This window comes from Furipterus horrens, unplaced genomic scaffold, assembly GCF_987537825.1.
Source record: "Furipterus horrens unplaced genomic scaffold, mFurHor1.1.pri manual_scaffold_6, whole genome shotgun sequence".
Taxonomy (NCBI): domain Eukaryota; kingdom Metazoa; phylum Chordata; class Mammalia; order Chiroptera; family Furipteridae; genus Furipterus; species Furipterus horrens.
Genome location: NW_028327176.1, coordinates 42376034 through 42399771, shown reverse-complemented (window position 1 = coordinate 42399771; position 23738 = coordinate 42376034). Strand labels below are relative to the sequence as shown.

Below are 23738 nucleotides of genomic sequence, written 5' to 3'. Positions count from 1 at the left end.
CCAAAATCTGATTTTTATGCCATTTGTCAGGGCCAAAACTTTTAGATGCTCTTGATCATCTGCAGAGTTTTTTTTGGTAACCTCTGTTCTAGAGTAGAATCTTATCTAAGTCATTCATCTCTAACTTTGAGGCATATAATCAATTTATTAGCTGAAGGCTCTCACAAACTGCTAGTCTTACCTCTGGTTTAGAGTCCCATTTGCCTAGTTGGGTGACTACTAGGTTTTGTTGAATGTATTATTCCTATACTCTCTTGACACAGACTGTTAATTTGAAAGTCTGCCTCATTGGACTTTCTAGTTTATTAATGATAGTTTTGACTTATGTATTATCTATTCATATTTTTCATTTTCTTCAGAAGCTAGAGTTGTGTTATAATGACAAAAGCAGAGAAAACTGATGTTAATTTATATGATAAAAAATAATTGTATCTAAAATGCTTTCATAGTATGTTCCTATGTTCTTTCTTTATTTCCATAGTGTTCTTTTTTCTTTTTTAATTTTTTGGTATTTTCTTTGATATTACTGTGATAAATTTTAATTTGTGATTTCAGACAACCAGACAGATCTGATTTACCAAAGTAGTCATACTCTAATTTTGAGATATTATATAGATGCTTTTTCTGTAGATGTTACAAACACTAAGTCTAGTTTGTCACTTATTAGAAGGATATTTGCTTTACTCTGTCCAACTTTTAAGAACTTGCATTCTCCACTTTTTCTGTAGTTTTCAGTGAAAATATTCTCTTTTGTCATCTGGTTAACAAACTTGTGACAGCTTTGATTAACATATTTAAATTTTTTCTGTAAATACATGTAAATAGTGACTGTATCAGAGTAAGTTGAATGAAAGCATTGAAGCATTGTTATGCTCATAAAGTTGTGTTTTTATCCCTTCTTTTGTAGCATGTTTTGGGGACTTTTTACCACCATGTAGTCACAACTTTTGCATTATCATACGTTACACAGAAATATAGTCAGCTGCTTTATAAATAAGTATTTTTAGAGTTGATTTAGCTTGTATCTCAGTAATTGAGGAAAGTTCCAAGGCTTTTATCCTTTCTATTATTATTTAATAACTAATATTGAATAGGAATTACCTTTTAAATACTTTATAGGATATTAAAAATTTTTGATACTGTATGACTTAAATTTGTTACTTCAGTCTTATCGTTTGCATTGTTTGACAATTAAAATTTATAGAGGTCACATTTTTCTTTCTTAGCTTTGCGGTATGGACCAATTTTGGGGCATTGCCTTAAGAGCACAGTCTGGTGATGTCAGTCGAGCAGCTATCCAGTATATTAACTCCTATTATATTAATGGTAAGTGATTTGAAATATTGCCTAATAGGTACACTTTTATGCAAGGAATTTTTTGTTTAGTTACAATTAATTTTCTTTGGCCAAACAAGAATATAAGATTGATATACATGTCTAAACATCTGATTTTCAGGTAAAACTGGCTTGGAAAAGGAACAAGAATTTATTAGTAAGTGTATGGAGAGTCTTATGATTGCTTCTAGCAGTCTTGAACAAGAATCACACTCAAGTCTCACTGTTATAGAAAGAGGACTCCTTATGCTGAAGACACATCTGGAAGCATTTAGGAGAAGGTAATTATTTTTATACCACATTAGAATGAATTTCAGGCTTTTTTTCAGACATGTCCAAAAGTATTCTTGAAGTTAAACTAGAAGTTTTTGGGGGGACAGGTGGAAAGTGTAAATTACCAAAAATGAACTAGTATTAGAAGTGATTTTTATTCATAATATGTACCATTGAGTGGTGCAATAGGCAATAAAGTTTCCTGGTAAATACTGCAGAACTTTAAAAATCACTAGAATCTGAGAAGATATGCATGAATAAGAATTTCTAGACAGAATTCTATCTCTAAGAAAGTATTACTATGATTGAAAAGGCAGCACACCACTACCAAGAAAATTTCACTAAAACTCTTGCCAAGAACATCAAATAATCTCTCTAGTGAACCAAGTTGAGTTTATTTTATTTGCTGTTTTTGTTTTTTCTTCTTCTTCTTCTTTTTCTTCCTGGACTAGGAGACAGTATTTTAATTTTGAATTTCCATTTACCATGGAAACATGATAAAAAATTCTGTGTTAATATCTGTATAATTAATTTAGACATACCCTGTGTAATAAAGAATAAAGCAAATTAACATTTATGAATGTATCAACTGAAGTGAAAGGTGAGTAGTTTTAATTAAGAAATTCTGTGTACTTATTAAACATCATGAATAAGTTAAGAGTACAAAGAAACTGTTGAAAAAATTGTTAAAACTAATAACTTCAACTTCAGAGTTTAGGTTGATAATGAAAATGTCATACAATTGACATTTTTTATTTAAAATATCAGGAAATATTGAATAATAAAGATTTTCTAGATATTCCTTATAAATAATGTGATGTAAGATTTTGGGCATTGCAGCTGTTTTTACTTTGGTTACAATTTGTGGAAATTCTACTTAAATAATTCCATGTGTTTTTAAAGAATGTGTAAGGGAACGCGAGTGTTTTGTGGAGAAACTTCACACTGCCAGGTAACTTGAACCTCTTTAAAAAATAAAAATAAATAAAGAAATGTGGTGATGTATTCAAGTTAATAAAAGTTAAATACTCATAAAACTTAGAAATGCAGTAGAAAATAAAAGTTGGTATAGTCTTACCTCTTCGTACCAGAGAGAGTTATTGTGGGCAAAAGTAGGTTTACAGTTCATATGGAAACTAATAATAAATAATAAAAGAGTAAACTGTTTCACCTACAACTGTAAACTTACTTTTGTCCACTCCTGTACATATATTATTCCAAAATTTTCTCTATGCTGCAGGGTCTACAAACAAACCAAAAAGGGCCAGTTGATTTTAAACCCTTAGTCCTTACACAATGTTACTAACATCTTAAAATAAGTACTTATTTATAACAGTTATTTTAAAGTAAATTGAGGTTCTTAGGATTCCATGGTACTTTTATAAGCTTAATGATTTTCATTGAAAAAAATCCATTCTCAAATGTACATTCTTTTCCTAACTCATGAAAAAATTGTCTGTTCTTGATAGAAATCTTATTTTTTTTTCATGTTTTATTGTAAAAATTAACGTTAGTGTTAAACAGTGTATATAAATCCTTATTTTATGGGTGGCTAGTAGAGAAACTAGGAAACAATTGAATATCAAAACAACTAAGAGGTAGTTTAATATTTTAGGTATTTTTCATTCAGATCCTTATGCCAGTATTGTTATATAATTTTAAGTGCTTAAAATGATTAGTGCTACTAATTTAGAATAGTCTAATGTTTGAAAGTATAAAGTAATTATTATTTTGTATTCCTTAAGAGAATAAATAAAATGTCTCTTTTGAAGGTTTTTTAATTTTTTATTTTTAAGATAAGCTTTTAATCTTTTTTTTTTTTTTCACTGTGTGGTTGCCTCTCACTCATGCCCCTAACTGGGGACCTGATGCGCAACCTAGTAATGTGCCCTGACTGGGAATCGAACCAGCGACACTTGGCTCGCAGGCCGATGCTCAATCCACTGAGCCACGCAGCCAGGGCTAAGCTTTTAATCTTAAACAGTGGTTCTCAACCAGACGCAGTCATTTCCTGAGGTACATTAGCTAACTTCTGGGAGCATTTCTGATTCTCACAGCTTATGGAAGAAGGGGGGAACTATTGGAACATAATGGATAGAAACCGAGGATGGTGGTAAACATTCTACAGTGCACGAAATAGCTTCCCTCCCCTCATAACAAAGAATTATTGGGCCCAAAAAGGTTGTCTAAGATTACTCTGTTGCTCAGTAATAGCAGCTGGACATTGGATTGCTTCTAGGAAATCAATTCAGTTTTTTTCCTTACTTACCCTCCTTCTATTCCAGAATTGCTGATTAGTATAAGATATTGATAATTTTTTTTCTTAACTGAATTCAGGTACCCTGGATCCTGTCTTCAATAACTAGAAATCACTTAGGAAATTGTTACATATTTAGTGAGTGTCATGCTGGCAATATTAGTAAATCTAATTCATTTTATAATTTCAGCAGTCATGGAATCAGCTCTCAAAATTCTGTCAGGCTGGTTAACATATATTTACTAGAAAAATTTCTGTTACTGAAAAATATTTCTAATACCTTTTTTCCTGCTTCTAAATATAGGAGTGACAACTTGCCATTTCTCTTACCGGATAAGTTTGTTTGAATTCATCCTGCATCTATTACCACCACTATCCCCTGCCCTCCATTAAAAAGAAAAAAAATAGTGTTCTTAATGGGATTTTTTCCTTAGTAATATTCATGAAAACTATTGTTTAGGTGTTTTAAGCTATATTTATGCATTTAAATTTGATTCAGTATGATGTATCTAATCTTAGTGCTTTTAATTTGAAAAAACAGTGCTACAGAGTGAATTAGAATGCTAGAACCTTTTGTGGGCTTTTTCATTTTGTAAAATAAAAACTTAAGTAACATTAAAATGTTTTAAAATGATATCATTTCTGTGTGTGGTTTTTGTGTGTTTTAGGTTTGCATATCATCTCAGACAGTGGCAAATTGAAGGCACTGGTATTAGTAGTCATTTGAAAGCACTGAGTGACAAACAGTCCCTGCCACTAAGGGTTGTATGTCAGCCAGCTGGACTTCCTGACAAGGTAGTTACATAGTTTTAGTTTCCAAATTGATAACATTTCCTAGTTTATCTGTTCTTTTTGTATTTTTAAATTGGTTGCATCTCATATTTCAGATGACTATTGAAATGTATCCTAGTGACCAGGTAGCAGATCTTAGGGCTGAAGTAACTCATTGGTATGAAAATTTACAGAAAGAACAAATAAATCAACAAGCTCAGCTTCAGGAGTTTGGTCAAAGCAGCCGAAAGGGAGAATTTCCTGGTAAGTCCAATAGTTCAAATTTTAATATATTTTTTAAGTTGTATTATAATATCACTTTGAACCTTTATTTCTTTGAAGACTACCAATCATGTCCATGGGTCCCATCCACCATCCCCTACTCTTGGTATAATTCCATTGATTCTTAAGCAAGAGTTAAGAGTTACTTCAGGTGTTCCTTGTAAACTTTTTTTTTTTTTCTCTTCTCAAAAATTTCTACTTTCAGAAGTTATTTGATAATCACTGTGGGAAATATTAGTCAATTTATTTCCATATACTACTTAGTACCCAACAATTTTTTTTTTTTTGCCATTTTGGTATGTTTATTTTTTTTCAGAGCATATGAAGATAAATCACCCTTAAATTCCAAATGTGCATTTCCACCCTTCCCTCCAAAAAGTATCATATTAAGAAATTTTTCATGTGAGCCTGAAAAGTATATTTGATTCCTGATTTACTCTTAGGACTAGTATGTTTTTGATGTCTTACCTATAACATAAAAAATATGAGCTAAACGGAGGAACATCCATAAAAGCTGTTACTTTTTGTTATAATTTAAGGGTCTGAAATTATAACAGGCTAAATAGATATTTAGGAAAAAAATCTTAAAATTTTAAAAGCTTGTTTCTAGTATTTTTAACCTGCCTGTGTGCAAAGTAATTCTTTGGCGTCTTTTAGTAAAGAGCCAATGATTTTACTCCAGCATGCTTAAGATGAAACCATGTGTATCTTCAAAAGTAGCAGATCTTAAATTTTGTTCTTGAATAACTTATAAATATTCTTGGTACAAAAGAATAGATGTTGAAAAGTCTCCTAGTCTTTAAACCATCCATTTCTCTTCTCCTGAAGCAAATGTTATTATTGGTTTCTTATATGTCCTTCAAAGATAACCAAGATGTAAGTATATTCATATAGATATGATATAGATATGCTCACACATATATACATACACTTAAACACAAATGTGCCCCGCTGGTGTGGCTCAGTAGATTGAGTGCTGGTCTGGGAACCAAAGGGTCGCCAGTTTGATTCCCAATCAGGGCACATACCTGGGTTGCAGGCCAGGTCCCCAGTTGGGGCCATGTAAGAGGCAACCACACATTGATGTTTCTCTCCCTCTCTTTCTCCATTCCCCTCTCTCTAAAAATAAATAAATAAAAATCTTTTAAATCTAAAAAAAAAATAGCATTCTATTTATACTCTTCTACCCTTTCCTTACAGTGCGTAATATTCATAGAAAACATTTTATATTAGTGCATAATGCATATAGAAAGTTACCTCACACTTTTTAAAGATCTGCATAATCTATACTAAGGTAGTACCATCATTTATTTTATGCATTCTTTGTCAATGGACATTTAGGTTGTTCCCACTGTTTTTGCTATTACAGATAATGCTGTCTAATAACATGTTGGCTAAAAACTTAGTTATGGAATTTTCAGGTCAAAAGGTATCTGCTTTTGTTACATTGAAATGTACATAAAAAAGAATGTGAAATAAGTAATAGTAAAATGAAAACCATTTTCCTACCACCCAGATTAAGAACTAGAACATTATTAGAAGCTATTTCCATATTCCTTCTTAAAATCATCCATTTCATGTCCCCTTAACATTATCTTGATTATTTAGTTTACTATTCTTTTGGTGTTGCTTATAGTTTTACTTCTGATGTATATTCCTAAACAATGTATTTAGTTCTCCAAAACCGATAAGCAAGCACAAACTTGATGGATTAATGAAAAGGGAAGTATGGCTATTATTATTATTACTATTATTTATTTATTTTTTTTAGTATGGCTATTATTAGATAGAGGATCACAGAAGAGAATGCCCCTATGCCAAATCAGTGTAAATCGGATTAAAGATATGATTATTTTATAATATATCCTATCTAAAATCTTAATGGGATTATTTTAAATTTGATGAAATGAACCCTGAATAACAAGTAAACAAAGCAGTACATGAAGTTCTGAAAGGAACACCCAACAGGATAATGAAGGTGAATTTTAGTACTAGCTATTACATATTTTAAAACTACAGTGGTACCTTGGTACTCATTGTTAATTCATTTCGAAACTCATATATGAGTGCCAAAACTGTTGAGTACCAAATGATGAAATATGTTCTATTGTGGGGCAGTGTCATGACTCATACAAGTTCTAGTAAGTGTGACAAGTCCTGAGCAAGGGCCAAGAGCGGAGACATTTTTTCTTGTGAAAATGCAACAAGTACAGAATTTGACGAGTTCTGAAGTCAGCAAGTGTGACTGCATTACAATAATATGATTTAGGTAAAGAATTGTTGTGAATGATAGATAACAAAAAACAGTCTTTTATTAATATGTGACATTAAATTTGGGAGCAGAAAGAAAAACCCTGTATCTCTCTTAATATTCCAGATGGATTGAAAGAGTTTTTACACACATGAACACACGCACACACAAAATAAACTGTAGGAAAATCCAGAAGAAATAGGATTAAATATCAAACCATTGAGAGAGCCAAGATTTCTAAGTTTAGAAATAATGAAATAATAAAGGAAAGAATCACACATTTTGTTATACAACTGGTATGAATTTTGGTGCTCAATTGTACTTAAGGAAACTTGTCAAATTTAATCTGGAGGAACCCATTTTTCTTCTATGTGTTTGAAATATTTTTGGATATAATTTTCTTATATGTTTGGAGGTAAAAGGTAATTTAAAATGTTCTGTATCGTTATGCAAAGCAGTAGTCCTGTTTTACTCATTCCTGACAATAGCTGTTTAGTGTGCAGTGGAGTTTTCTTTTTACATCAGTTAATAAAATTTAACAATATTTATTTCATTTAATTATTCAGATATTTTAACATTTTTACTTAATTTTCCTATTATTTTTTGTTTGTTTTTGTTTTTTTGATTAAAAAATTTTTTTAAAATTTCTCAATTAGAGTTGACATACAGTGTTATATATTAGTTGCAGGTATACAACCCAGTGATTAGATATTATGTAATTTACTAAGTGATAACCCTGATAAATCTATTACCAATCTGACACCATACATAATTATTACACTATTATTGACTATATTCCCAGTGCTGTACTTATTAAACCCTTCACTTTTTTTAGTCATCCCTCCCTACCCCCATCCCATTTGGCATCCGTCAAAATGTTCTATCTATGAATTTGTTTCTGTTCTGCTTGTTTATTTTATAGATCTGTTTTATCTAGTGTAAGTATTGCTACCCCAGCTTTTGTTTGTTTTCATTTCCATGAAATACCTTTTTATATCCCTTTACTTTCAAGTCTTTGTGTCTTTTGATCTGAAGTACGTCTCTTGTAGACAGCATGTGTAAGGGTCTTGTTTTGTTATCCATTCAGCCTCCAGCCTAATCCATTTGCATTAAAGTAATTTGTGATAGGTATGTATTTATTGCCATTTTTTAATTTTTATTTTTCTTCTTAAAGAAGACCCGTTAATATTTTTTATAATACTGGTTTGGTTTGGAATGAACTCCTTTAGTTTTTCTTGTCTGGGAAGCTCTTTATCTGTCCTTCAATTCTAAATGGTAGCCTTGCTGGGTAGAGTAATCTTGGTTATAGGTCCTTGCTTTTCATCACTTTGAATATTTCTTGCCAGTCTCTTCTGTCCTGCAAAGTTTCTGTTGAGAAATCAGCTGACAGTCTTATGGGAGCTCCCTTGTAAGTAGCCAACTGCTTTTCTCTTGCTGCTTTTAAGATGCTTTCTTTGTCTTTAATTATGATGTGTCTTCGTGTTGGCCTCATTGGGTTTACCTTGTTTGGGGCTCTCTGTACTTCCTAGACTTACAGATCTATTTCTCTCACCAGGTTAGGGGAGTTTTTTTGTCATTCTTTATTCACATAGGTTCTTCATGCCTTGCTCTCTTTTTTTTCTCCTTTTGGAATCCCCATAATGTGAATGTTGGTATGCTTGAAGTTGTCCCAGAGACTCCTTACACTATCTTCATTGTTTTTTTTTTTTTTTTGCTGTTCTGATTGGGTGTTTTCTGTTTCCTTATCTTCCAGATCTCTGATTTGATCCTCTGCTTTGTCTGCGCCACTGTTGATTCCTTATAATATATTCATTTCAATTAGTTTATTCTTCATTTCTGACTGGTTCTTTTTTATGTTTTCTAGTTCCATTTTTATGTTTCCTATCTCTTAATTCTTTAAGTTCATTGCTCTTTCCTTAAGTACATTGAGTGTTTTGAACTCTATATCTAGTAGATTGCTTATTTCCATTTTGTTTTTTTTTCTGGTGTTAATCAAAAAAGAACAAGGAGTTAGGTGGCTAAGTATATTTTTTAGGTAGGGATGCTGGTGGGAAATGAAGTTGGAGGTGTAGGCAACAAAAAGGACTTTATGGTTTGTAGTTTATTGAGTTTACTGAATTGATCATAATCTGGGATGTTGTAACTGATCTTTTTATGTCATAGCTTTTTAATTTTTATTATTTATTTATTTTTCACTTTTGTAACAACATGACCAAGAGTCAGACATTAAAGCAGCAACAAACTTGTAGTAAGAGATTACAAATTTTTGATAATGAAATATTACACTGTATCTTTATGAGTTCAAAGCAGCTTGACAAATATTAGGATTCACATTTGTTTTCCTTTTTTTTATTTGTTCTATTAGAGTTGTCCCATCTTTCCCCCATTGCTCTACCCTGCCCTGCCCACCTCCCCTTTCTACCACAGTTAATCCCCACTCTGTTATCCATGTCCATGGGTCATTTATATTAGTTCCTTGACTAGACATTTCCCCTCATAGCTTAAAAAATTTTTTTCCCCTGCGTTATAGTTTGTTTTACTTCGTTTTGGTGGGTAATAATAGGGAAGAGGAAACTTGATCATTATGAGTACTTGCTGGTTAATTGTTTAACTAATGCATTAATGAATCTGATTCATCTGTATGTGTTACTTGGGAAAATGCTTTAGGTTCGCAGAAAGCTCCAGTGTTTTTTACTTGTAAAAATTTTCATATTGTTAAGCTGGCAGGAATTGATGTAGTTAAACTGATGCTTAAAAAGATTTTCTTGTAATTTTTACTGTCTAAAGCTAGTCTCTGACAACATAAATTAATGCAGAAGCATGCTTAGTACTCTCTCTATTTTGCTCAATAATTATACTTAAGCTGTATGTCCAGTGGAATTAATTGCTCTAACCATATTTTCACATCAGCAAAGAAGTTAACTTTTCTAAAAACTTTCACTTATATTTTCTTCTGTTTTTAAGGAGGCCTTATGGGACCTGTCAGGATGATTTCATCTGGACATGAGTTAACAACAGATTATGATGAAAAAGCACTTCATGAGCTTGGTTTTAAAGATATGCAGGTACATGTAAATGTAATTTGAATTTTAGTAATCTGTTGACTGTTACAGTCTATAGTGGGATATTTGACGGTACAGATTAAAAACCATTCTTACTGCTTTCGTTATATTAAAACCTTAAATGAAGTTATTTTATACTTCAGAGATTTATTAAGCCAAAAACTTGGTATGTATAATTATTTATTTTTTTCTATTGCTTTTATTTTTACAGATGGTTTTTGTATCATTGGGTGCACCAAGGCGAGAACGGAAAGGGGAAGGTGTTCAGCTGCCAGCATCTTGCCTACCACCCCCTCAGAAAGACAACATTCCAATGCTTTTGCTTTTGCAAGAACCTCATTTAACTACTCTTTTTGATTTATTAGAGATGCTTGCGTCATTTAAACCACCCTCAGGAAAAGTAGCAGTGGAAGATAGTGAGGTGACTTTAATTTTTACAAAGTTTTGTCTCTGTAGAGTGGAAAATAATTTTCTCATTAATCTCTCATGAGCAGTAATACCTAGGTAACAATGTATTTGTTCATTGGCTCTTTAAATATATAATATGATCTAGACATACTGTTTAAAGTATTACTTTACGAGGATCAAAATAAGCACAGTTTCAACCTTCATTAAATCCCATGGGGAGGACAGATAATTGACATGCTGAACAAATAGTTTCAGGTAAAGTAACAGATAAATAGCTGTCGATAGAGATAGGCGCTAAGGCTGAAACATGACATGCCATTACTAGGGTGTGTTGATATAGAGACCCATTTGTATATTATTTGGTCAGAGAAGGTTTCTGTGAGGGAGAATATATGTAATCTGAGACAGAAGGATAAAAAGGAGCAGCTAAATGAAGAGAATGAGGAATGATTTGGCTAGAGTAATTTGATTCCTGAAGTCTTTGATATGAGGAATTAGATAGGTTGAGGAATTGTTAAGAGAGCTAGTTTGTAGAATGTGGAGAGTGATGGGAGAGTAGAATGAGATTGTAAGCCATTTCATTTTACTCAGAGTAAAGTGGGCAGCGTTAAAATATCTTAAGCAAAGAGAGAGACAGAGACGTGTTCTGATTTTTGTTTTAAAGGTAATGGTTGTTTGGCAAAAATAGAAAAAGGTATAAGGAACCTAATGCACTAGTCCAAGTAAGTGTCAACTGTGCCCTGGATAGAATAGTCACAGTGGACATAAATTAAATGGACAGCAGGTCAAAATAACATAACTTGGTTAGTAAATTGGCTAAGATTGGGCATAGACTTGGGTTCCAGGAAGAAGGAAAACAGAGAAGGTATCCAGGTTTCTGGCTCAAGTAACTAGGTGGATTCCATTTGAGATGAAGAATGGATGCCTGTGGGACAACAAGAGTAGATGTCAAGTAAGCAATTGGATATATGAGTTTGGTGCTCAGAGAAGAGGTTTGGTCTTGAGAAGTAAGTTTGTTGCTATAAAGTTGGTATTCAAAGTCAGTAGTGTGGCTCTGACCAGTGTGGATCCGTTGGTTGGGCATTGTCTCACAAAGTGAAAGGTTACCAGTTTGAGTCTTGGTCAGGACACGTGCCTGGGTTGTGGGTTCTGTCCCTGGTTGGGATGCATACAAGATGCAGCTGATTGAAGTTTCTTTCTCACATCAATGCTTCTTTCCCTCTCTCTCTCTCCCCCATCCCCTCTTCCTAAAAATAAATAAGTCATATTTTTAAAAAGTCAGTAGTATGCATGAAATCACGTAAAGGAATCATTTTCAGTCCACTGACTTTGTTTTTTAGTGCCTTTAAGTGGACTTATTCTAAGATATTCATTGATGTGTCTTACCCAGTGAATCATTATTTTCAGGTTGAGTGGGAATTAATTAATAGTGGTGCTTTTTATAGCTTGCTTTTGATGGTTATTGTTCTTTCTTTCCCAAGAATATTGTGACTTCTTTTTATGTTCTCAAAATGTGTTTGTTCATGGATGCAGTGATAGTCACTGAGTCCTCTGTTCCTGATAGTCTGGTTTCTTTTTTGGTGGCACATTTTAAAATTCTTAAGAAATACCCCTTTTGTTTAAGCAGAATAATTAATAATAGATGCCAATGAATCTCATTTCTTCACCTTTTTTATTTTATACCCTAAATACTTAATGACCTTTTACTTTATGTTAGTGCTATATTGGCAGTTTAAAAGAGTGAAAGATAATTACAAGAATTCCTCAGTGTTCCAGAAGGGAGCTAGTATTCTACACAGTGTGTTATGGGAATAGAAGGGAGGGGAAAAATTGGGGGAAGGATTTTGCAAAAGGGGAGTCTTTAATATTGGGTCCAACTGCTGATGAGAGTGAAGAGAAACATTATAGATTCACAAGAACGTGAATGTCATATGAGAAAAATTTGGGAATGTGAATATACTGTAATACAAATATAAGGACAAAAAGGGAAATTGTAAGCAATATCACAAAGGAACCATATGAGTTTCTTATTCTTCGTAAAATGAATTGCCATCGTCATGGAAGGCTTTATAGAAAAAAAAATGAGATCGTTTTCTGAGCTTTTAGAAACAAAGGTCAGGTGTTAGTGTGGAGGATGTATTAGAGAAAACAAAGAACAGAGGTGGAGGACCAGTTAGCACGCCATTGGAGTAGTCCACGTGAGACCTAAACCAGAAAGGAAACATTTATTTTTTAGCAGGTGTTTCATGAACTTTGTGGTATGTCATTGTTGATATGGAATTTATTTGTTGTAAGACTGATTTGGTGTGGAAGATAAAAATAAAGGATCCTCACACATATTTTAGGACCTTTCAATCATAATAGAGAACATAGTAGTATACAGATGGAAGATTTTTTTTTTTTCTTTAAACCGTTTTTTTGTAGAGTTCAGTTTGTTTTTGTTTTTTTTTTTTTTTTTAACTGGGTGTTTACAAAAGAATGAATTCTATTTTACTGAAGATTTTCAGTACCATTTTCCCAACTAAAGCAAAATTGTTACCTGGGTTGCTTCTCTTTCTTCATTACAGTTGTGAAAAGCAGAGTTTGCCTTGAAACTCCATCTCTAACATTCCCTTGTCTTCAAAGTATATTAGCTTTATACCATTATACAAAAAGAACCAAACTACTTTTTGGACTGTATTATATCGCCTAAAATTATGACAGCAGCAATGGTAGAATAATAATATACAAATTCATACTCTGGAAAATCCTGGAAGTGTAAATAAGTTTTTGCTGCTTATTTAACGCTTGGGACTGTGCTTTAGTTAAAAATAAAAAATAAGGAAACTTGCCCATTTTTTACATACTCCTGAAATATTCTTTAGCTTATCTATTATCTCAGCACCCTACAGAGTTCATATTTAACCCATTTCCTATTTAGAAAAAAAAGTGCAGCTTGCCGCCACTACTAAAAGCAGGTTGTTATAAATAGAATTTTGTAATTTGTTTCCAAAGCCTACTGATACACTAGAGCCATGTGAAAGTAATAAAAGTGAAATATTTCGTGAGTAAGGTTGGGGCTGTAACCTCCAAGTTATCGTGGGGTAAATGGGGCAGCCGCAAAGCTCTGCAGGTGAATATTCTTGGGGCAAATGGGAGATGGGTTAACAAATGATAATGGAAAAAAGTAGAAAAATTTCTTCATTTTAATCACTGCCTGTCTGAGACTGGAAAATAGAGTATAGCTGGGCAATAGGAAAAGAGGAACAGGTGTACCCTTTTCCCAAATATAAGGTTAAGGATTTAATTCACCAAGTCTTTGTAGTTCTTAAAATAGTAATCTACAAAGAGGAAGTAGATGATAGTCCTATTGAAATTTCCTTGAATGTCTTTATAAACAGTTATTTTCACTTCTATCTGAAAAGTTTCCTGAGGAAAGGAGCCAGAATTACAGATCACGTTTGTTCCCAGAAAAGTGTTCAGTAACAAGTTGAAAGACCACAAATTTGACATACTCTTTATTGACTAAATATATTTACCACGTAAGAAATAGCTTATTTCTCACTGTTAAAGTAAGACTGTAAAATGTTAACAAACTTGATCATTAGTGATTTTATGCAGAAAGGTTGAACTTAAGTTTAGGGTTGTTTTTTACTGATCCATCTTAATAAGCAGTTGTTCTTATTTACGTAGAGCTTAAGATGTGAAGAACTTCATCTTCATGCAGAAAACCTCTCTAGGCGTGTATGGGAACTACTGATGCTTCTTCCTACATGTCCTAACATGTTGATGGCATTCCAGAATATCTCAGAAGAACAGGTAAGCCCACAGAATCTCTTATTCTTCTGGAAGGTAGTTCCAGTTTACATTCCTACTGGCATGTTTGAGATTGTTTTTTTGACGTATATCTTCAGTTAAATTTATTCAATCGGTAAAAAGTTTATTAGGTTGAATAATACAGCCTAAATATAAGGCAAGGATGTTTACAAAAGTTATCTAGAAAAATAGAGATTTGCCTTTATATTAGTGTTTTCCTATTACTATATGTTCTGACTTGCTTAGTTTTCAACAACAAAAATGTTTTAGAAAGGATGCACTATGATTTAATGACATGCATCATTGCTTGTTTTGCATGCTTATACAAGTCAGCTGATAGAATTAGGTGAAAAAAATGAGACTAAGAAATCCAATATATATTTTTTAATTTCCCATAGAGGCATGGCCTCCCATGTGTACTAGATGTCTTTATAAAGACATCTGTTAAAATTAGAGATTACATTTAAAAGCAATATAATAAGGGGCTTTCTGGAACTACCAATACAACACCTGTAGGATGAATGGAAAAATAATGTGTTAATGTTATGCTAATGGTATCTATGATTTGGGACTTTGTCTTATAATATGATTTCAGAAGATCCTATATCTCTAGAATGACTTAGAAGTGAAGAAGGTGGTTCAAGAAAATGGTGGTTCATGACTCAGAGTAGCTCTAATAATAATATTGTCAGAGATACACATTAAATGTGAATAACAATTTCATAAGTTGAGAGTATAAAAATGTTTAAATATGTGTATTTGCATATGACTTTTAAATGGGTTGATGTAATTTATAAGTGTTAAACATAGACTTTACTACTTCTGTGTTCTTAAAAGTTCAACTAGACTACAGTTGTTTGTTTTTTTTAAGTATATTTTATTGATTATGTTGTTACAGTAGTTCCAATTTTTTCCCCCTTTGCTCCCCTCTGCCCAGTACCCTCCTCCCCTCCAGCAATCCCACCCCCCTTAGTTCATGTCCATGGGTCGTGCATATAAGATCTGTGGCTTCACCATTTCCTATATTATTCTTAATATCCCCCTTTCTATCTTGTACCAACCGATAATACTTCTTAGTCCCTGCACCATTTCCCCATTTCTCCCCCTTCCCCCTCCCAGCTGATAACGCTCCAAATGATCCTCATACCTATGATTCTGTTACTATTCTGGTTTGCTTAGTTGGATTTTGTTTTTATTTTTTAGATTCAGTTGTTGATATTGTGAGTTTGTTGTCAGTTTAGTGTTCATAGTTTTAATCTTTTTCTTAAGTCCCTTTGACACTTCATATAATAATGGCTTGGTGATGATGAACTCCTTTAGCTTCACTTTGTCTGGGAAGCACTTCATCTGCCCTTCCATTCCAAATGATAGCTTTGCTGGATACAGTAATCTTGGTTGTAGGTTGCTTTGCATCACATTGCATACTGCTTGCCAGTCTCTTCCTGCCTGTAGAGTGTCCTCTGAGAAATCAGCTGATAGTCCTATAGGCACCCCTCTGTAGGCAACTCTCTGCCTCTCTCTTGCTGCCCCCAGGACTCTGTCTTTATCTTTCGCCTTTGGCATCTCAGTCATGATGCATCCTGGTGTGGTCTCCTTTGGGTCTAGCTTGCCCGGGACACTCCATGCTTCCCAGACCTGTATGTCCATCTCCGAAAAGTTTGGAAAGTTTTCCTTTTTTTTTTTTTTTTCAGTTCTTGCTTCCTCATTCTGCACTAGTTGACTGTTTTTTTGTCCTTATGTTCCAAATCATTGATTTGAACCCCAGTTTCCTTCCCTTCACTATTGGTTTTATGTAGATTTTCCTTTGTTTCACTTGCATAGCCTTCACTTGTTTTCTTATGCAGTTGCCATACTCAAGCATATGTCAGGCCTGTGAGCATCTTTATCACCAGTGTTTTGAATTATGCGTCTGATAGGTTGTCTGTCTCATCTGTTAGGTTGGCTATCTCCTTGTTGATTAGTTCTCCCACTGAAACCTTGATCTGTTCCCCCTTTTGGGCCATATTTCTCTGTCTCCTCATTCTGACAGGCTCCTGTATTTGTTTGCCTCCGGATCCTAGGTAGAGCTGTCGCTCCTGTTATGCTGTAAGGGGTGAAGCCTTAGGGATTTGTCAGTACAGGATGACCTGTTTCACCACCTTGTGGCACTGTATGTGGGGGAGGGGTCTGAGAGGGAACAATGCCGCCTGCCCAGCACTCGCCCCTTTTCCAGGCACCTCTCCCACTTCCATACTGGACTGGCGCCCCTCTAGCTGCTGCCCTGGCTGTCGTTCCCAGAGTGGGTGGGTCTGCCGACGCTATGGGATCGTGGGGGCCCTTTAAACAGGCGGACTCTGCTGAGGCCGGCAGTTTCTGCCTCAACCCCACCCCCACTGTCTGCACCGTCAGAAGCAATGAGGCTTGATTTTCCCTGGTGCTGGGACCTTGAGCTGCGAGATCTGGTGAGGAGCTGGGAACACTCCCCCCCAGGTGTCCCTCCTGACTAAAATGTGTGACTGCGCTTTCTGCTGGCCTGCCGCTGCCGCCACTGCTATTGCTGCCACCACACCGTGTCCTCTCTGCCCTGGCTCTACTCCTCTTACCTGTCTGGATGAGTATTTCTTCTTTATATCTTTGTTTGCTGGACTTCCATGCAGTTTGATTTTCTGGAACTTCTGGTTGTTTCTAGTTTCGAGGTAGTTGTATTCCTTCTTAGTTGTGGAGGGTAGATGCAGCGTTTCTGTCTACGCCTTCATCTTGGCCGGAAGATGGCTACAGTTTTTTTTAATTGGTCAAATGGTAAATTGATTTAAGTATTGTAAAGCTTAACAGGATAAAATTTATTTCTATTCTGTTTATTAATTTTATTTTAACAAATTTAATGAATAATTGACCTTTTAAAAATACTAATTTTAGAGACGGGAGAGAAACAATTTTTTCCTACTTATTTATGCATCGATTGGTTTATTCTTTTTTTATTTTTTATTTTTATTGTAGATACTATTATAGATGTACCCACTTCCCCCCTATTTGCCCACTTCCACCCAGCCTCTGCCCCACCCCTGGCCTTCACCTTACTATTGTCCATAGGCTCTGCACATGTTCTTTGACTAATCTCTTCACCTTCTTTTATCCAGTTCTCCCTACCCACCTTTATGTTTTAAGCATACCATTCATACCAATTATGTAATTGATCTTCACACGTTTGAATATATTTCCCTGTATATATAATATTTGAGTTTTTATGTAGTGTCAATTTCTTCAACTTTTTTGGGGGGGTACCCTTAGTAAATTGTAGTGAGAACCTTATGTTTTTGTTTTATTAATTTAAGAGTAACGATGGACTTAATTGGAAAGACCTCCTCAAAATTAAGAGTGCTCACAAGCTGTTATATGCCCTGGAAATAATTGAAGCACTGGGAAAACCTAACAGAAGAATAAGAAGAGAGTCAACGGTAATTGCATTCCCGTTATCATTAAATATTTGTATATTCTCTGGAGCAAAATTCCAGATTGATATTTTTTATTTAAGTATGTATGTATGTATGTATGTATTTTTAATGGATTTGAGAGGAGGCATTAATTTGTTCCATTTCTTTATACATTTATTCATTGCTTCTTTTTTAAAATTTTATTTATTTATTTTTAGAGAGAGGGGAAGGGAAAGAGAAACAGGGAGAAAAACATCAGTGTACATCAATCAGTTGCCTCTCGTATGGTCCCAACTGAGGACCTGGCCTGCAACCCAGGCATGTACCCTGACCAGAAATCGAACCGGTGACCTTTAGGTTCGCAGGCCAGCACCGAATGCATTGAGCCACACCAGCAGGGTTTGGTTGCTTCTTAGATGTACACTGACTGGGGATCAAACCTACAGCTTTGGTGAATCAGAATGATGCTCTAACCAACTGAGCTACCAGCCAGGGCCAGAGTAGATTATTTTTTATTTCCAGAATAGTTTTTCCTTTTGCCATTCTTATTATTATTTTTGTCTTTACCACAGGGAAGTTACAGTGATCTTTATCCAGACTCTGATGATTCAAGTGAAGACCAAGTGGAAAATAGTAAAAATTCCTGGAGTTGCAAGGTTGGATCTTGTTTTACAATATATTGATAAACATAATTTCTAATTTTTCAAAAGAAGGTACCATAATTTTTAATTGGTTTTAAACTAATTTGCTATTAAAGTATATTTTAAAAAGTATGTATTACTCTAAATCACTATAAGCTGATATTGTATAAATGCCTTGGTACTCCTGCTTTTTTTTAGCACTTATATGTTTTCTTCATTGGAATACTATGTTATGGCATTCCAGTGTTTGGGATTAAATGGTTAATGGAATATAAAGATATGTTGTAGATTTTTGCAAGAATCTATTTTAAAAATTCTTGAAAGTAGGCTGTATGTTAATGCACTGTATAGAAGTTATTTTGGTTATTTAAGTCAGAGAGATTTCTTAAATGAAAGATATATATAATATTTTACCCACACACACATACTCAGTTACTGGATCAAAAAACATGTCTTCATTAGATAGCTGCTTTTCTCTTACCATCGTGTTCACAATTGCTTACAGTTTGTTGCTGCTGGAGGGCTTCAACAGTTATTAGAAATTTTTAATTCTGGAATTCTGGAGCCTAAAGAGCAGGAATCCTGGACTGTGGTAAGTGAAAATTCACTGTTTTAGCTAGTTACAATAGTTATCTCATTTTAAGCATTTCCATCTCCCAGTAGCAAGTATAACTTTTGCTACATCACTGTAGCAAAGGAGAGTATGGAATATAGTAGAAATTACTTTTTTAAAAAGTAGGTTTGATAAAGTAATTATGTAATAAGAGTTCTCCACGTCATCTTTAAAAACAAATTTAAGTGCTAAAATAATAACTGAACTATGTCAAACCATAAACATTTTACCTTTAGGTTGATAAATTATTAAAATTAGTATAATCAAACTTCGTATGCTTTTTAAAAAAAACTTAGTGTATGTATTTAATGTTTTGAACATTCTTTTTTCTTTCATTTTGTTTTGACCATTTTTTCCTTTAGCAGTAGTATTCACAAATGTGTTTCCAGACCATTTTGACTGTTCTACAATCATATGGGTGTAGAAATGGGTTAGAAATTGTTGAAGAAATATGCCATGGCTGTGGTATTTATTACAGTATTTTACAAAATTACTGGTCTTCAACAAAATAATTTTATTTATTTATTTATTTATTTTTTTTAAGTATATTTTATTGATTATATTGTTACAATAGTTCCAATTTTTTTTTCCCCTTTGCTCCCCTCCGCCCAGCACCCCCCTTCCCCAACAATCCCCTCTCCAAGTCCATGCCCATGGGTCGTACATACAAGCTCTCCCGCCTCACCCTTTCATATATTCTTCTTCTTCTTTTTTAAAATTAATTAATTAATTAGTTAAATATTTTAACAATAAAAAATAACAATTCCTCCCTCTCAGACTTAAGACCCTTTACAATCTTATAAAGGACAATGGATGAAGGTCTCGAGCTCCTCTAGCTGCTTCAAGCTGGACATGGTCGTCGTCCTACCTACCCGTGGGTCAAGAAATCCCTAATAAGAGTGGGGATGTGGAGGGGAGGGTGGCCTTCCCACAAGGGGAAGGATCGTGCAGACTCCAGGTTGGTTGGCTGTCTCTGGACAACGGCATGCTTGGTTTGACAGGCTGGCATCCTTGTTGTATTCTGGGGGCAACAGGGTTAAAGGACATCATTTAATCCGTAACCACTAGATGACAAAAGACAGGTATTAATTTTTCAATGTCCCACATTAGGGAAAAGAAGGGCTTCTTTGGAGGAAGGTGTGCCAGGTACATCTCACCTGTCCAAAACCCTTTTGCCCATTATACTTATTTTGGACTGAGGGAAATATTTTAGGTTTCCCCCATCTCAGGCCTCTGGGCTTTTTCTGTCCAAGCCATTAGGATAGAAAAGAGAAACCAGTTTTAAAGTGAAGCCCACAGACCACCCCGTTCTTCACCAACCCAGCCACTTAGTTCAGCCAAACCATTGAGTCTCAGGAGGCAGCAATGCAGACAGGATTAAGTGAGGCCTATGCATACAGATAATCACTCAGGTAATGAGATTGTAGGCTTATGCCCTTTGAAAACAGAAAACACATGTTAATTTATGTAACATAACCCACATACAAGTCTCTAAATCTGTAGGACTGTCTTATCGGAAGGAAAATCCTTGTCCTTCTAATATTCACTGAACTTGCATTTCTATTCTTTATATTTTTATTCCCCCCCCACTAAAAAATTTTCTGTTTGTTTGTTTTTCCACTACAGTTGTCTCACTTTTTTTCCCCCTCTTGCTTCCCTGCACCCTGCCCCCCCCCACAGTCAGTCCCCACCCAGTTGTCCATGTCCATGGGTCATTCATACATGTTCTTTGACTAGACCCTTCCCCTTCTTACCCCTTCTCTCCCTCCCATCTCCCCCTTTGTTACTGTTAGTTTATTCCTTGTTTACATACCTCTGGTTCAATTTTGCTCATTTGTTTGTGTTGTTCATTAGTTTCCTGTAACAGGTGACAGCATAAGGTAATTTTCTTTTGTTGCCTGGCTTATTTCGCTAAGCATAATTCTCTCTAGTTCCAATCATGTTGTTGCAAATGGTAGAAGTTCCTTCTTTCTTTCAGTACTTATTCATTGTCATTTTCCCCCTTTGTACTCGTGTTCCTCTCTGTCTCTCTGTTTCTTCATCTTCTTAAAGCAGACCCTTTAGCATCTCTTGCAATGCTGGTTTGGTGGAGATGTATTCTTTTAGCCTTCTTTTGTCTTGGAAACTCCTTATTTCACCTTCCATTTTGAATGAAAGCCTTGCTGGGTAGAGTATTCTTGGTTGTAGGCCTTTGTTTTTCATTGCTTGGAATATTTTTTGCCATTCCCTTCTGGCTTGTAGTGTTTCTGCTGAGAAATCTGATGATAGCCTTATTGGAGCTCCCTTGTATGTTATTAGTTGTTTCTCTCTTGCTGCTTTTAGGATTCTCTCTTTGTCTTTGAATGTTGGCATTTTAATTATGATGTGTCTTGAAGTGGGCCTGTTGGGGTTCATCTTCATTGGGACCCTCTGTGCTTCCTGGACTTGCGTGACTCTTTCTCTCGTCATGTTAGGAAAGTTTTCTGTCATTAGTTTTTCAAAGAGGTTTTCTATCCCTTGCTCTTCTTCTTCTCCTTCTGGAATTCCTATGATACGGATATTATTACGTTTCATGTTGTCCTGCAGCTGTCTTAGAACCTCTTCAGTCTTGTTCAGTCTTTTTTCATTTTGTTGCATTGTCTGGGAGTTTTTGTGTAGGTTGTCCTCCAGCTTGCTGATCCGATCTTCTGCTTCCTCTAGCCTGCTTTTAATTCCTTCTACTGTGTTCTTCAATTCAGAGATCATATTTTTCATTTCCTCCTGGCTCTTATTGATAGCTTCTATGTCCTTTTTCATGCTCACGTAATTTTCTGTGAGTTCCTTGTAGTTTTTCTGGAGTTCTTTGAAGTTTCCGCTGAGCTCATTCAGCTTCTCCATAATCCATGTTTTGAATTCCATATCTGATAGTTCGCTCCCCTCTATTTCATTTAGCACTCTTTCTGGGGATTCTACCTTTCCTTTTGATGGGAGGTTGTTTCTCTGTCTCCCCATTTTTTTGACTCCTATTGTTTGTTGGTGCTTCTTGGAATGATCTGCACTTCCTGGATCTGCCTCTGGTGGCGTCAGATCATGTACCAGTCTGGCCCTAGGCAGCCTGTTGGAGACTTCCAGGGATCTACTGCTGTTGTCTGTCTTCTTTGATTGTTAATCTATTCAATCTGTGATTAGCTGTCAGGCTTAAGGACTGTGGGTGTGGCAGCTTAATTCCTGTAGGCAGGGCTTTTGCTTCCCCTCAGGCTGACGCCACTTGGAGGGGAATGGTCTACCCGTAGTACTGGGGATGAGTCAGCACTGGGACCCAGTCAGCTGCTCCTCCAGTTCTCCCCTCAAAGCCACCGTGCCAAATTCTCCCCAAGTGTCTCCAGCCCTCATTGCCTTCCCTCTGCTTGAGCCCAGGGTAAGTGGTGGCCAAAATATTTTCGTATGTGATCCACTTAAGAGCTCTTTTTCTCCTGCTGTTTCTCTCCGGCTAGCAAGAAAGCCTGTGGCTTTTCGCTTTTCACAGCTGATACTATTTTACTTTCCACTCTGTCGCTGTAGGCTGGGAAGCCCAGCTGGGGGTTTAGACCCTGCCCTTCTCAGGGGGAATCCCCGGCTGCTGAGCTGTTTCTCAGCCCCTTCAGCTGCCACCCGTGGGAGCCCAGCCAGTCCTTCCACGTCTCCGCACTCCCTACCGGTCACGTTGTGATGTAGCGGCCTTTTCTGTCTCTCCGTGGTTATAAGACTTCTCTCCAGCTGGTGTTCGGTTCGTTATTCCAGATGATTTCTCCAAAATTACATTGTAAATCCAGACTAGTTCTAGGAGGAAGTTAGTGTAGCTTCCACTTACTCCTCCGCCATCTTGTTTCTCAACAAAATAATTTTAAAAGGGTGCTTTACTCCTATTAACTTGAAGAAGCACTGCTCTGTAATATTAGGAAAATAAAATTATTTGTGGAATGTTAAAAAATTCATAAGGCTATACGGCATTGTCTGGTTTCAAATCAAATGGAAAGGATGCTCCATTTCCTGAACTCCAACAAAACAGAGTTAGCATTATGAATCATTCCATTCAAATATTAATTTCTTAGTACTTGTTTTTTTGCATTACCTTTGAACCTAGGAGTCAGGTGCTCTTGATTTGATATAAAATACTAGTACCTCTAAAAGGTTAATGATTCATTACGTATAGACTAGTCTCTTAATGACCTTATATATGAAGTTCTTGGTGAAGCTGTAGTATCTGAGACATTTTTAATTCTTAATGTTCACCCAAGGATATGTTTATTGATTTGAGAGAAAGAGAGAGAGAGAAACATTGATGGGTTTCCTCCAGTATACGCCCTGACCTGGGATTGAACCCGCAACCTAGGTTTGTGCCCTGACCAGAAATCAAACCCACAACCTTTTTGTTGTCCGGGACAGTGCTCCAACCAAGTGAGCAACCCAGCCAGGGCCATTTATAATTCTCAATAAAAATTTCTGAAAGCTATAAAGAGAGAGAGAAAGAGAAAGAGAGAAAGTAAATACACTTAGAAATCATTGCTATCTTACCACTGGTTTCAGTACTTTGAAATGAAAAATAGTACGTTTTTACTTTACATGTTGTATTACAGATATTTCCTTATTAGAATAGGTACCTATACTGTAATGATTAATTATTCTAATTGTGTCATATGATT

The 23738-nt window shown here is 35.2% G+C and overlaps 1 protein-coding gene across 1 annotated transcript in view; it reads left to right on the top strand.

The window, feature by feature from the left end:
* USP34 (ubiquitin specific peptidase 34) overlaps positions 1-23738 on the top strand; it is a 233373-nt gene that overhangs the window by 117366 nt on the left and 92269 nt on the right. The window contains exons 24-33 of the mRNA XM_090281354.1: positions 1227-1326; positions 1457-1616; positions 4534-4660; positions 4753-4900; positions 10134-10234; positions 10443-10652; positions 14312-14437; positions 17746-17868; positions 18417-18500; positions 18991-19077. Coding sequence (XP_090137480.1) covers positions 1227-1326; positions 1457-1616; positions 4534-4660; positions 4753-4900; positions 10134-10234; positions 10443-10652; positions 14312-14437; positions 17746-17868; positions 18417-18500; positions 18991-19077 — 1266 coding nt within the window. The remainder of the gene's footprint in view (positions 1-1226; positions 1327-1456; positions 1617-4533; positions 4661-4752; positions 4901-10133; positions 10235-10442; positions 10653-14311; positions 14438-17745; positions 17869-18416; positions 18501-18990; positions 19078-23738) is intronic.